At 39.2% G+C, this 12,628-nt stretch overlaps 1 protein-coding gene and 1 pseudogene across 1 annotated transcript; one reads left to right on the top strand and one right to left on the bottom strand.

Moving 5' to 3' along the window:
- The first annotated feature begins 1,819 nt into the window (after positions 1-1,819).
- LOC122665173 (alcohol dehydrogenase-like) lies at positions 1,820-2,547 on the top strand. Its single transcript, XM_043861248.1, has 3 exons — positions 1,820-1,956; positions 2,095-2,141; positions 2,310-2,547. Exons 1-3 carry the CDS (start codon positions 1,888-1,890, stop codon positions 2,545-2,547), a joined length of 354 nt encoding a protein of 117 aa, XP_043717183.1. The 5' UTR covers positions 1,820-1,887.
- Positions 2,548-4,272: 1,725 nt separating this feature from the next.
- Positions 4,273-7,139, bottom strand: LOC122664047 (annotated as a pseudogene).
- Between the last annotated feature and the right edge of the window lie 5,489 nt (positions 7,140-12,628).

The following is a 12,628-nucleotide window of genomic DNA, read 5'->3' as shown; positions in this document are numbered from 1 at the left end:
TAAAGTATGCAATTTGATTTCTTTTTCTTCTTCTTGGCATTGCAATTTTCACATTTTAAAAGTCCTTGGATTACCAAGGCACTGATAGAATCCATCATCGCCTGGAGCAAATCAAAATAGTTTCTTTAGCCAACAACAGTCTCCAGACTGAAGAAATTGGGGAAAATAGTTAGATTTGCCTTTTTTTTAAATTCCATGGCAATATTGAGATTGCAACCCAAAACATAGTGATGTAAATACTCCAATGCAATTAGATTCCTTTAATACAATGAAATGGCATTCTTGTAGCTTCATAAAAGTTTTCAGTGAAAAAGAACTCTATTTAGGAGCGTAGCCTATGCCAACGGTCCCATGTTTCTGTCTCTCTTCTCCTCATGTGAAAGGACTTGCCCTTATTTATTTTGGGAAGGAGAGAGAGAGACACACACTTGGATCACTGGCGTAGGCCGCACTCTCAGACATAGAACCACTTCCCAAAGTTTAAAAATGAGTTTTGAGCCAGAGAAGTTGAATGTTTAAAAAGCCTACCTATCTTGTTTATAAGAGAAGTTGAATGTTTAAATCATTGTTGCTCCATTGAGTGCACATTTGAACTATGATGAGTTCTCCATAGAAATCAAGCTGAGTTTCTATTTTTCTTAAAGAGTTGGTCTTTCATCTAGCCTTGAAAAACTGTACCTTCATCAACCTTGAAGAGTTGATAAATATTCCTCCACCAAAGGACCTAGAAGAGTACTTTCTTGGAGTTACTATCATCCCTACCTATCCTGTACCTTTTCCTCTCAATTTCTGATATTTTTGTTTCATCTATATCATCATTTTCAACCTAAAGTCCGAGTTCATAATAACCCATTTTCATTCTATATTGCACACCAAGTTTGGGAACTCAGTCTAGAAGGTTGTGTATGGTAATGTTTCAAAAAATTGATTCTAGTGTTTTTTTTTATTTTTTGGAACAGAAACGACCTAAAAACTGTATGGCATCACCGGTTTGTTTTTTTGATTATTTGAAACACACCGGATACTGGGCACACTTTTAAGCCCTATTGAGAATCAATTCTGGGAAAATCGGAGAAACACGATGCGGTTTTAAGTTATGAGGTGCATTATTGTCATTGGCCATTTCAAACAGAAGAAAGGAAAACTTAACGCCATTTCTTTGTTTGACATCAATGGTTTCTCCACCGAGCTTCCAAAAATCGCAGGGGACGACTCCAACCTTCAAACGGTAATGGCAGACCTCTCTGGGAATGCTAATGGTGGTCTTTTGGGTTAGGCTTTATTCCTTCATCCCTCATTCGTATAAATACTCTTCAGAGCATGATCGTTTCAACAAGAACATCATAGTCAAAAGCTATCAACTTATAGTGATCGGAGAAAGAAAGAAATATGTCGAGTACTGCTGGCAAGGTTATACACTGCAGAGGTATTAACTCATCGAAGAGGAGCCTCTTATACTTCAAGTTTCAAGTCTTATTATTGGATCTTTTCCCACTAAATTGGTAGATCAGTACTGCTACCTTTTCTTAATTTTTGTTTTTATTTGCTTTTGGGTGTCAATTGGGATCTGGGTTCTATCCAGGAGTTTCAGGTTTACAGCTTTTTGAGTTTTCTGGAATCTTTACTGCTCAGCAATGAATCACAGAACTGTGTTTTTATAATAATCTATGAATTGGGTTGTAATTAGAATTGAGAAGGGTTTGATTTTGATGATTTGTTTTTTTATTTTTCTTTTTCTGTTTCATGGTTGATTAATCTTGTTGCTCTCTCTCTCTCTCTCTCTCTCTCTCTCTCTCTCTCTCTCTCTCTCTCTGTGCAGCTGCGGTGGCATAGGAAGTAGGGACGCCACTAGTTATCGAAGAAGTGGAGGTGGCGCCACCACAGGCAATGGAGGTTCGTTTGAAGATCCTCTACACCTCCCTCTGCCATACTGATGTCTACTTCTGGGAGGCCAAGGTAACAACTATATGTGACTTGAGAATTGAAACTGATAATGTAGAGATATAAGAAGGCAATGACAATCTTCTATTCTTTCTCTTTTTTCATCTCTGTTTGAATTGGAACTGACATGGGGTTTCCCGTTTTATTTTGCAGGGACAAAATCCCTTGTTTCCTCGCATTTATGGGCACGAGGCAGGAGGGTATGTACATCTAAATCCAACTATTTCAAAAGATTTGATAAATCTATTATCTATTTCAAGTTCATTCTAGACCTGTTGATGAATTGAAATGGGTCTCCAAGGATTCTGTTCTTATTCAATAGTTAAGCCATATAACTAATTTGGTCTGTTTGATTTGTTGATTTGTAGGATTGTGGAGAGTGTGGGAGGAGTGACAGATCTCCAACTAGGAGACCATGTCCTACCAGCGTTCACAGGGGAATGCAAGGAGTGTGACCACTGCAAGTCAGAGGAGAGCAACATGTGCAGTCTCATCAGGATCAATACAGACAGGGGTGTGATGATCAGTGATGGAAAGTCAAGGTTCTCGATCAATGGGAAGCTCATCTACCACTTCGTCGGTATTTCAACCTTCATTGGAAAATGATACTTGTCCTATTCAAACTGTTGGAGAGTTGATTGACCATGAGAGTAGAACTTGGAAGAAGAATCGGAAGATGATGTTATCCCACCTGATAGTACTTCTATCAGTCAGCGTAATAGGGTTAGAGAGATGGGTGTATTTAGGAAGAGGATTGCGAACGAGTTAGCAACAAAACATGGATTGCCCCATCTTACTTGACTCATATTTTGTAATAATTTTGGAGATTAAAGTACATTGATGTCTATCTTTGTTTTAAAATTCATATTTCAATTATGTGCAATTTTCTTTTTTTACATAGTAATCCAAAATTCCATATCTTTAATTAAGAGCGATGAAAGGTCCCATGTGTCCTTGTGGTCAGGGTCCAATGGTGTTGAAGATGTCTCGCACTCACAGAAACCCAAGACGATGGTTTTTCAAATGCCCCGCAAATAAGGATATTGGTGAAGGTCCCATGTGTCCTTGTGATGTTTGTTTTTTTTTTTTTTTTTTTTTTGTTAAAAAAAATCAGAAGTATAAAAGCCATGGTGTAGGTGGCAATTATGTAATTTTTGATAAACAATATAAACGATTCTGTTAAGTGCAACCCATACAGATTTCGGTTTCTTCTAAACTTTAGAAACGTTTTTTTTTTCAGGGTTACCATACAACATTTCAAAACCCAAAAACGCTCAAAAAACACAGAAGCACATAAAAGTGAGCCAGACCCAAAAACACTAAAATTAAACAGAAGCTTTACCATACAGAGCCTAAGTTTCCCAGATTCGGATCTGTGCAGTGACCTCAACTTCACAACCCCATATCACCATCTTTTATTTCTAATTTCAAAAAACCCACAGAACAAAAGTTTTAGCCCTATTTGTTATATTTCATCCCCAACTTGAATCACTCAAACCGAGTTATATACAGACAGTTATCCTTATTTTACTACAGTAGTGTCAATCTGTCCGGATTTGAGATTTCACTCTTGTAATTGTTATTCTCTTACGATCTGAGTTTGTGAAACCTAATAAAGTGTTACATCATGAAGATGAGAATAACTCCAAGAAAGTACTCTTCTAGGTCCTTTGGTGGAGGTAGACTTATCAACTCTTCAAGGTTGATGAAGGCAACACTTCGAAGTCATCAGAGATTTCTTCAATTCTTCAAGATTAAAGGCTGAAAATTCAACTTGGTTTCAGGTGGAGGAACTCAACTTGATTCACAAGAGTACTTGAAATAACAATGGACAATTTCATTCAACAATAGGATGCCTTACAAGCAACATAGATATGCCTTTTATAGGTAAATAAAGAAAACCCTCAAAGTGACTGTAACATCACAACCCTCGATCTTAATGATGTATCAACGGTTGAGATTAAAAGAAGAAAAGAAAGCCCAAAATATAACATAGATGGATGCACTTGGGCTGCATCAGGATAGAAGATTGTTAGTGGGAGAAATTTTTAAAAAACACTAATTTAACCCCTTCTCAGTTTCGATCTAGGAATAACACCATTGTAGAACAAAATTCTTTTTATTGTACATGTATATTGTTTACAAGAGATTTATCTATATAGCAACACAAGTAACCCTAATCAAGACACCTACATACTTCTACTAGGAAAACACATTACATGAAATCAGATTGTGACTAGGAAACATAAGCTATACGCCAATAGAGACAACATAAAGCAAAATCACACACAAATCTAAATAGGATCACAATACTACCCGACCAACACACTCCTTACAAATTGTTGCCACAAAGGCAAAGACGATAACTTGGAACAACAAGTAGATGGTTGGCTCTTGGAATAGTTAGGGCAAACTTCTCAGTCATGTCCAAGTCGTCAGGTGACATGCCACTGGGTAACTCCCAATCGAAGCCATGTACCAATTGTCCAAGTACTAGTTTCACAACTGTTAGGCCTAGATTTATACCAGGGCATCCTCTACGACCTGATCCAAATGGGATAAGTTGGAAGTCACGTCCACGGATGTCAATATTAGTTTCTTTAAATCTTTCAGGCAAGAATTTTTCAGCATCATCATAAGTCGACCACACATTAGGGTCCCTTTGAATTGCCCAAGCATTTATAATTACACGAGACTTCTTGGGTATATGATATCCATTGATTGTTATGTCTTCCAAGGACTCACGGGGAGCTAGCAACGGAGCAACACGATGAATCCTCATGGCTTCCTTCACCACCATGTCCAAGTACTCTAGTTTAACTAAATCCTCTTCCTCCACTAGCCGGTCTATGCCAACATTATTCTTTAACTCCTCCTTGAGTCTTTCCATCACCTTAGGATTCTTTAAGAGTTCTGAGAAGGCCCATTCAATTGTGACAACCGACGTATCTATTGTAGCCAAAATCATGTCTAAAATGATTCCTTTTATACTAGCCCGATCGATCATGTAGCGCTGTTCTTCTGCCTGCATATGTTCTGATTTCACCATCAAAGACAACATCACATCAATGAAGTCCTTCTGGTTGTCGTTACGCTCTTTAGGATTGTTTATGTGCTCATCAATGATCTTCTCCAAAAACCCATCAAAGACTTTGCTAATTTCCTTCAAGTGTCGACCCAATCCCTAATTAATATATTTATAAAGATTATCAATACTGTGTTAGAATGCATGGCAACCCAAAACAGTGAAGTAATTAAACACGTCAATGCTATTAGATTCCCTTAAGACAATGAAATTTCATTCTTGTAGCTTCATGTATAAAAGTTTAAATATGCTTTTAACAACCACCTCCTGTTCTTCTTCTTCTTTTTTGTTTTTTATTTTTAATAAAGAAATTATGAAAAGAGAGAAGAGAAATTAAATACAATAGCCCAAAGGGAACAAGAGGCTGAGCCTGGACAAAATACATCAAAGAAAAGCTAACAATGCATAATCTAAAAACCCCAAGAAGAAACAATATGCCGATTCTAGGGGCAATCATTATCCGAGGCATGAAGGTTGTTAACCTTAGATCTAACATCAAACTTAATAGCACTAAGTTTGTTTCTTTCCTACTAGATGTGGTAGACCGAGACACAAAAAATTATCTTAACAACCCGATTGTAGATCGACTTTCCTTTGAATTCCTGTCTGATCCATCTCAGTTCTCTTTCAAAGGAAGGGGGAGTGAGGGCAACATTTTCTAATAAATCCAACATAGATAATAATGGAGAAGGGGCAACTAAAAAATACGTAGTCCATATTTTCAAACGTATTCCAGCATACGCAGCAATTGAGGATGGACGGATTCAAGGGCAAAAGGGATTCCTAGGTAGATAGAGTACTTGTCAAAGCACGCCAGGTGATGAAACTAGTTACAGGCTGGAATTTGACCGTATCACGAATCCATACCATGTCCATCTATATATTCCACTACTTTAGCATATATTTAGTAATATTATCCGTTTTCATTCTATTTCCTCTACTTGTTAGCTAGGAAGGCCTTGTCTGTCATGTGTAGGATAGAATGACCGCATTCCATTTCGTGGCTCTCTAAACTTTGTAAGTCTAAAGCCATAGGTAATTATACACATGTTTATCATCATTAGTAAATTCTCTTTCGAAAAAAAAAATACTATGCAATAGAAAAAAGGGAGAAAGTTCTCTGTCCAGGAGTGCGGCCTATGCCAGCACTCCCATGAGTCTATCTCTCTCCTCCCTATTTGAAAAGACACCTCTACCCCATGTTTTAAGGAGGAGAGGGATAGACACATGGGAGTGCTGGCGTAGGCCACACTCCCTGACAGAAAACTGCTTCCCTAGAAAAAATTACATACCCAGCTTCATGCCAATAGGAAAATTTTCATTACCTTAGTGTAAAAAATGAGCTCTTATGTTTACTGCAGTGTTAATTAAAAAGGCTTGCTTACCTGAAGGTCAAGTGTTCCGATATAGGGAAAGAAATCAGCCAGGTAAAAAGTCCCAAGAAGATTGTGGTATTCCTCAACAACTAAGTTTAGGTGGACATTATCGACCTTGCTACCAATTAGCATTCGGAAGGTGATATCCTCAATCAGCGATCCCACCTTGGCAGTCATATCAACCACTGCACCAGCTTCGGCTGCCTCCTTAAGAGATCCAACAAAAAGGCCCACCTCCTCCCTTCTCATCTTCTTGAATGAATCAACCTTTGCTGCACTTAGCAGCTCTATGGTGCACAGCTTGCGCATGCTGCGCCAATATGTACCATATTGTGCGAAAACCAAACCTTTGTTCCCATAATTTACATACTGGGGACCCATAGTGTAAGGTCAACTAGCAAAGACGTTGTCATGGGTCTTGAGGAACAACTCTGCTGCCTGAGCCGATGATACCACCACAGTTGGTACAAGGCCAAGCCTGATGAACATGATGGGTCCATATTTCTGGGCCATTTGATGGAGGGTACGGTGAGGGAGATCACCCAACATGAGAAGATTGCCGAGAATCGAAATTCCCCAAGGGCCCGGCGGTAATCGACGATCATCACTTCGTTGCTTGGCCCTTGATCCATGCCGGAGATGGATTGATAAATACCTGAGCCCTCCAAGTAGTACTGCTAAGATAACTGCAATGGTCCAAGAAGACATTAGGACAAGGGAGAGTAAAGGATACTGCCACTTATTGTTGGACATAAAATATTTTCTTAGATTCTCCTCTTGGAAGTAGTATTGAACAAACATAGATATATATAGAATGCATGATTAATGTTAATGATCAGACTATGCTGATGTGTTCCCAAACATGTGCATGCCACGCCTTGGTTTTGTACTTTTGTCTCACCCTCCTAAAAAGTTTTTCCTTTGAGTCAATTACATACACCCGCTGTAGTTTAACAAGAAGGAGAAAAAGTCGCAGTGCGATCGGTAAAGTAGCTTAAGCGCAACTATAAACGCAACATTCGAAATCTCATCCGTTGATTTCTAATGTAAAATCCTAACCGTTCATTATTTTACCTGTAACCGGCTAACCTAAACTCTACAAAAAAATCCTCAATCTTCCAACGGACAATGCACAGGGAGGGCGGAGGGCGGAGGGCGGAGGGCGGAGGAGCGAACCTCGTCTTCATTACAGGGAGAGCGGAGGTGGGAGGATCTCACAATCTCTCAATCTATCAATCTTTCACATTTCCTAACTCTCACAGTTAACTCTCACAGTTCATATAAACCGCTTTATATGAAAAGCCCCAAAAAATTTGATCCCAAAAAATTTGATTCCAGAACGATTCCTGCAAAAACCCACAAATACTAAAACCCATTAAAACCCTTTTAACAAAAATCATTACAAGAAAACGATTAAGAACCCAAGTGGGTATAAACGTACCGTTTTGATCTCAAACTCATCGAAACCATTTGGAACCTCTTTTGCAGGAAAAAGCAGAAGAATGTATAAAAGCTTGAGAACAGAAAAGATAGAGAAGAAGATGAAACCAAGAACAGCTCCGTAACTCCAATCAACAGACCAAAACTAGCAGACATAGATCCTCCAACCTATCTTTTCTCTGTAGAAATCAGTACAGAGAAATCAAGAAATATCAAATACTAACCCAAACTCCATCTTCCCTTTCATTAAAAATAAAAAATAAAAAAAACCTCCATCTTCTTTCTCATCGGAGCCTCGATGGGTTTTCTTGGATTATAAATCTCAAGAGAAATTCGATTTCCCCAATAGGACTCTGCATCTTAAATCTGAACTTGGTTTCGCTGCCGTCAACGGCTTCTTTTCAGCTTGATTTTCTTTTATTTTCCCTTTCACCGCTGTGGATGATTTCTCTCTCTCAAGGTTTCAAAAGAGATTTGCAGACCTAACCTAACCCACTGCCGGAGAGGATGATTGTTTTCCGACCGGCAAGAAAGGAAGAGTTGGAAAAAGAAGAAACCTGTTGTCAAGGTCAATAGGTTATAAGCTTTTTTTATTCAACGGTTACGATTACAAGATAAAAGAATAAACGGATCAGATTTACCCGTCGCGTTCAGTGGTGCGTTTAACGAAAATCACCGTCGTACCGCTACCACCCACTCTTAAAACAATATCAAAACAACTTCCCCTGGTTTTACTATTTCAAAAAAAAAATCCCTAATTTCTCACGGTATTAGTAAACTGTTAATTTTGTACGTAAAAAGACCATTTTACCCTTTTACTTTAATGAGTTATTTTATGTACCATTTTACCCTTATTCCCATTCTTCTCCTCCAAACGTGAAAACCCTCACTTCTTTGTCTTCTTCTTCCTCCTGCAACCCACTTGTCCCCACCCCTCTCCTTTAGCACCATCCAACCATACCTCTTTGATCCCCTCATATCTGTTCCATTCTCAAGTTCAGAATTTCAATTCAATAACAAATTCCCTATCTGGGTAGACTAGGGAGAACCCCTCAATCATATTAACTAATTGAAACCCCGGAGATTAAATTGATCAAGAAAGAAATCAGTAACAAAAACAGTCAATCGGACAACACCAACATGATGTAGTCTATACTCAAATGGGGAGGGGTGTTGTTAAGAACAGAATCAGAAACTGGACAGAAACCCTTACTTACAGGGTCTGTTCGTTCCACGCTAGAGCTTGAAGACAAAGACAATCCTGTCATTTGTCTAATTTTTAAGGGCCTTATGGTTCTTTTGCATAGGTTATGTCCTTTTTGGAGAAATACGACTACTACTGTCCAAACAGCTTAGTACTGTAAATAAACAATTCAACAGGAAAGTAATTGAAATTCAAATTACAGCCAGAAATTACAAAACCCCTCTACTCTATATCCGTAATCCAATTTTAAACACATCCAGGGATAGATAATTCAATTAGGCGATTGCTTACCTCAATTCCTTCCTTTTGTCTCCAGATCAGCTATATTACCAGCAAGTGCCATAACCATGTTTAGGATTGCCTGGATCCCAGAAATTCATCACTCTTGCTCACACTTTTATTTTTTTGGTGGGTTGCAAGGAGTAGGGTAATATTCGTAATAAAATTAAGGAAAATTTATGAAACACCCCTGAAAATGGGTCGATACTCAGATCACCCCCTCATATTTGAAAATACTCAGATCATCCCCTCTACACTAAGTGTTAGGCTGCTGTTAATTATTGGTATAAAAAGACTATTTTACCCTTGTACTAAATTATTAGAATTAAATTTACTCTACTACCCTTTCCTCTTCTTCTCATCTTGTGTTTCTTCGAACCCTAGTCGATGCCCGATGGTGATACCCCTGCCCCATTGCTCAACGCCATCTCCGTCTCCGTTCACGGTGGCGGCCACCGGGTGGCCAGGGGATGATTGCAGGCCCAAACCCTCGCCCTTCACGGCTTCACCCCTACCCTAATTGCTGCGTCTGCAACCCCTTCTTCTTCTCTGCCGAGACTCTCCACCCTCCACTCTCCACTCTCCACTCTCTATTCTTCTTCTCTGTTGCGATTTAATGGCGGCCGGCGGCCAAGATCAGACCTCATAATTTCTGACCTATACGGTGAGTTGGGTGCTCGTATAGGTCGGAGCTAGCACGGGCAGCCTGGCGGAGGAGAGCAGCGAGTTTCTCCGTTTGGATTTAAGTTCGGCGCACTCCTGCTTGAAGGTTTGGGCATCGTCGGCGAACTTGGTCACCTGATCCGCCAATTGAATCGGCTTCGCCAGGATCTGCTTCACGATGTCCGCCATGGCCGCAGCGGTCCCGAACGACCCAAACTCCCAAACCCAAGGAGATCAACGATCAAATCCAATACCAAATCAAATAAAAAAGGAGACGGGAAGAAAGGGCAAAAAAAATTCACGCAAAAATTGAAAGAATGAATGAAGGGGACTGACTGTTTGTGTGTTTGGTTTTCCGGATTCTGAAGAAAAAGAAAGGAGAAAAAACTCGAGAAGAGGTATATAGCTTCTTCTTCTTGTTCTTATTGTTGCCTGAGAGAGGGGAGACAGATAGGAGAATGTATGGATTGAGTTTAAGAATTGAGAGGGCAGCTAGCTATATGGGAGTCCCTATCAGAGTTCAATGGGTCAAGGAGGTGGAGCGTCGACGGTTTCGGGTGCTGCTTGAGCCTCTGACCATGACGGCGGTGGAAGGGTGGGAGGGAGGAGGAAAGTGGCAAACAATTTTAAGGAATGCCTAGCGGATGAGGTTGGGCCAAGTCTGGGTCTATGGGGATGGTGGTGGTGGCGGCGGCAGCGGCGGCGGCGGCGGCGGCGGCGACTGGGGCAATGGTGGTTGTAGAGGCCCTCTCCGATTCTTTATTTTAATTAAGAAAAAAAAAAGAGTACATATTGGGTTTTTAGATTTAAGGGTAAAATGGTAATTATACTCTTCTCAAGGGTAGTTTACAATTTTCAAAAAATTTAACTAGATGATTTCATTAGTTAATTAAGGATAGGGTTTAATTTGAATATAGGGCTTTAATACAGAGGATGATCTGAATATTTTCAAATATGAAGGGATGATCTGAGTATCGACCCATTTTCAGGGAGTGTTTAATAAATTTTCCTAAAATTAAAGATAAAAAGAGTAACCAAAAGAAATAAGAACAGATGCCTTCAACCCTGGAATTAATTAATTCTCCAAATCATTAATTCAATGAAAGATGTCATTCGGATCTTGTTTTTGAAGTTCTTGCACCCACTTCTTGGGTGTGAACGACTCCTGAGGTTCCAAAAAGAGAACAAAAGGGTACAAAATGAATAAAAATAGCCATTCGCAGAACCCAATCTACTTCAGTGGATGCTTCCCCAGTTCAAACACAGAAGAATTAACTAAAATGCAGAACCTAACCAAAACAAGAGAGAACCATTTGAATAAAAAGGAAAACGGAATAAGATTGTACAGACCTGTTTATACTTCTTCTGCTTGCTATCACCGGTCTGGATGACAAATTCGATAGAAAAGATGTTGGAGAGTTTTGCCCATACCCAGTCTTACCAACTCCACTGAATCATTGTAATTAGAGAGAGATTGCAAGGGGTTCCGAAGGGTTTTTCTTAAAAAGAAGAACAATGGAGAGGGAGAGATTACAGGGATTCGGTAGCGTTTTTCCTTGAAAGAAAGAATAATACCGTTCTGGAGAGAGAGATAGAGAGTACATGAATTCGATATTTTTTTTTTGGAAAAGCAAAACACCGGCTTGGAAGGGGCGAGAGAGAGGATCCAGATCCTCTACTTCCAAATCCTTGACAGCCGTCGCCAAGGATTTTTTATTTTTTATATTTGGAAGCAGAACGGCTTGGAAGGGGGCAAGAAAGAGGTTGTTACCAGGATTCCATTTTTCTTTTCCTTTTTCGATTGATATTTTTTTTTTGTTTTGGGTAAACCCTTTTTCGATTGATATATATATTTTTTTGGTTAAGCTTTTTCGATTGATATCAATGGATGGAGAAATGGTATATATATTACATTAAAATAAAAATAAGAAAAAAATACTAAGAAAGGGTAGCAGGAAATTGGATAAATCAAGAGAAAAATAATTGAAAGAAAATAAGAGATTGAAGGTATTTAAATAAATAAGAAGGATAAAATAATCAAATGAAAAAGTAACCACGAAACATGAGTTCGTGCACTTATATGATAGTATGATATGATATGATGGGTCTGATGAATTGCGAAGTGATATATTATACTTTACATATCGATTGTGAGGAACATGGTGGCCAAATTTTATATTCCTATCAGAGCATGGTGGCTGCATTTCTTAATGAAATATATATGGATATGGGCTATCATCAAACCACAGAAGTACCTCTTCATTTTTTTTTTTTCTTCCTTTTTTAGCATTTAGGTTGACACACAAGTATGTAGGTGACAAGAGACGGGAGGAGTGGGTGTATTGCACATGGAGGACTTAGGGTCGATCTACTTGTTGTTGAAGTGTGTCCATCACATCTAATTATATAAAGGGAAGCAGTTTTCTGTACGGGAGTGTGGCCTACGCCAGCACTCCCATGTGTCTATCTCTCTCCTCCTTAAAACAAGGGGGCAGAGATGTCTTTTCACATGGGGAGGAGAGAGATAGACTCATGGGAGTGCTGGCGTAGGCCACACTCCCGAACATAGAACTTTTTCCCTTATATAAATTAAGGGAAAAAGATCTCTACTTGGTGGTGTTTCCTATGCCCTCTCTTAGG

Source organism: Telopea speciosissima, chromosome 6, assembly GCF_018873765.1.
Source record: "Telopea speciosissima isolate NSW1024214 ecotype Mountain lineage chromosome 6, Tspe_v1, whole genome shotgun sequence".
Classification (NCBI taxonomy): domain Eukaryota; kingdom Viridiplantae; phylum Streptophyta; class Magnoliopsida; order Proteales; family Proteaceae; genus Telopea; species Telopea speciosissima.
Note: the sequence above shows the minus strand (reverse complement) of the source record. Positions and strands in the feature narration are given on the sequence as shown.

Excerpts from the sequence above, each read along its gene's own strand:
- LOC122665173 (XM_043861248.1), top strand. The coding sequence starts at position 1,888 with ATGGAGGTTCGTTTGAAGATCCTCTACACCTCCCTCTGCCATACTGAT. Across the intron at positions 1,957-2,094 it reads TCTACTTCTGGGAGGCCAAG|GGACAAAATCCCTTGTTTCC; the intron begins GTAACAACTATA and ends TTTATTTTGCAG. Across the intron at positions 2,142-2,309 it reads TATGGGCACGAGGCAGGAGG|GATTGTGGAGAGTGTGGGAG; the intron begins GTATGTACATCT and ends GTTGATTTGTAG.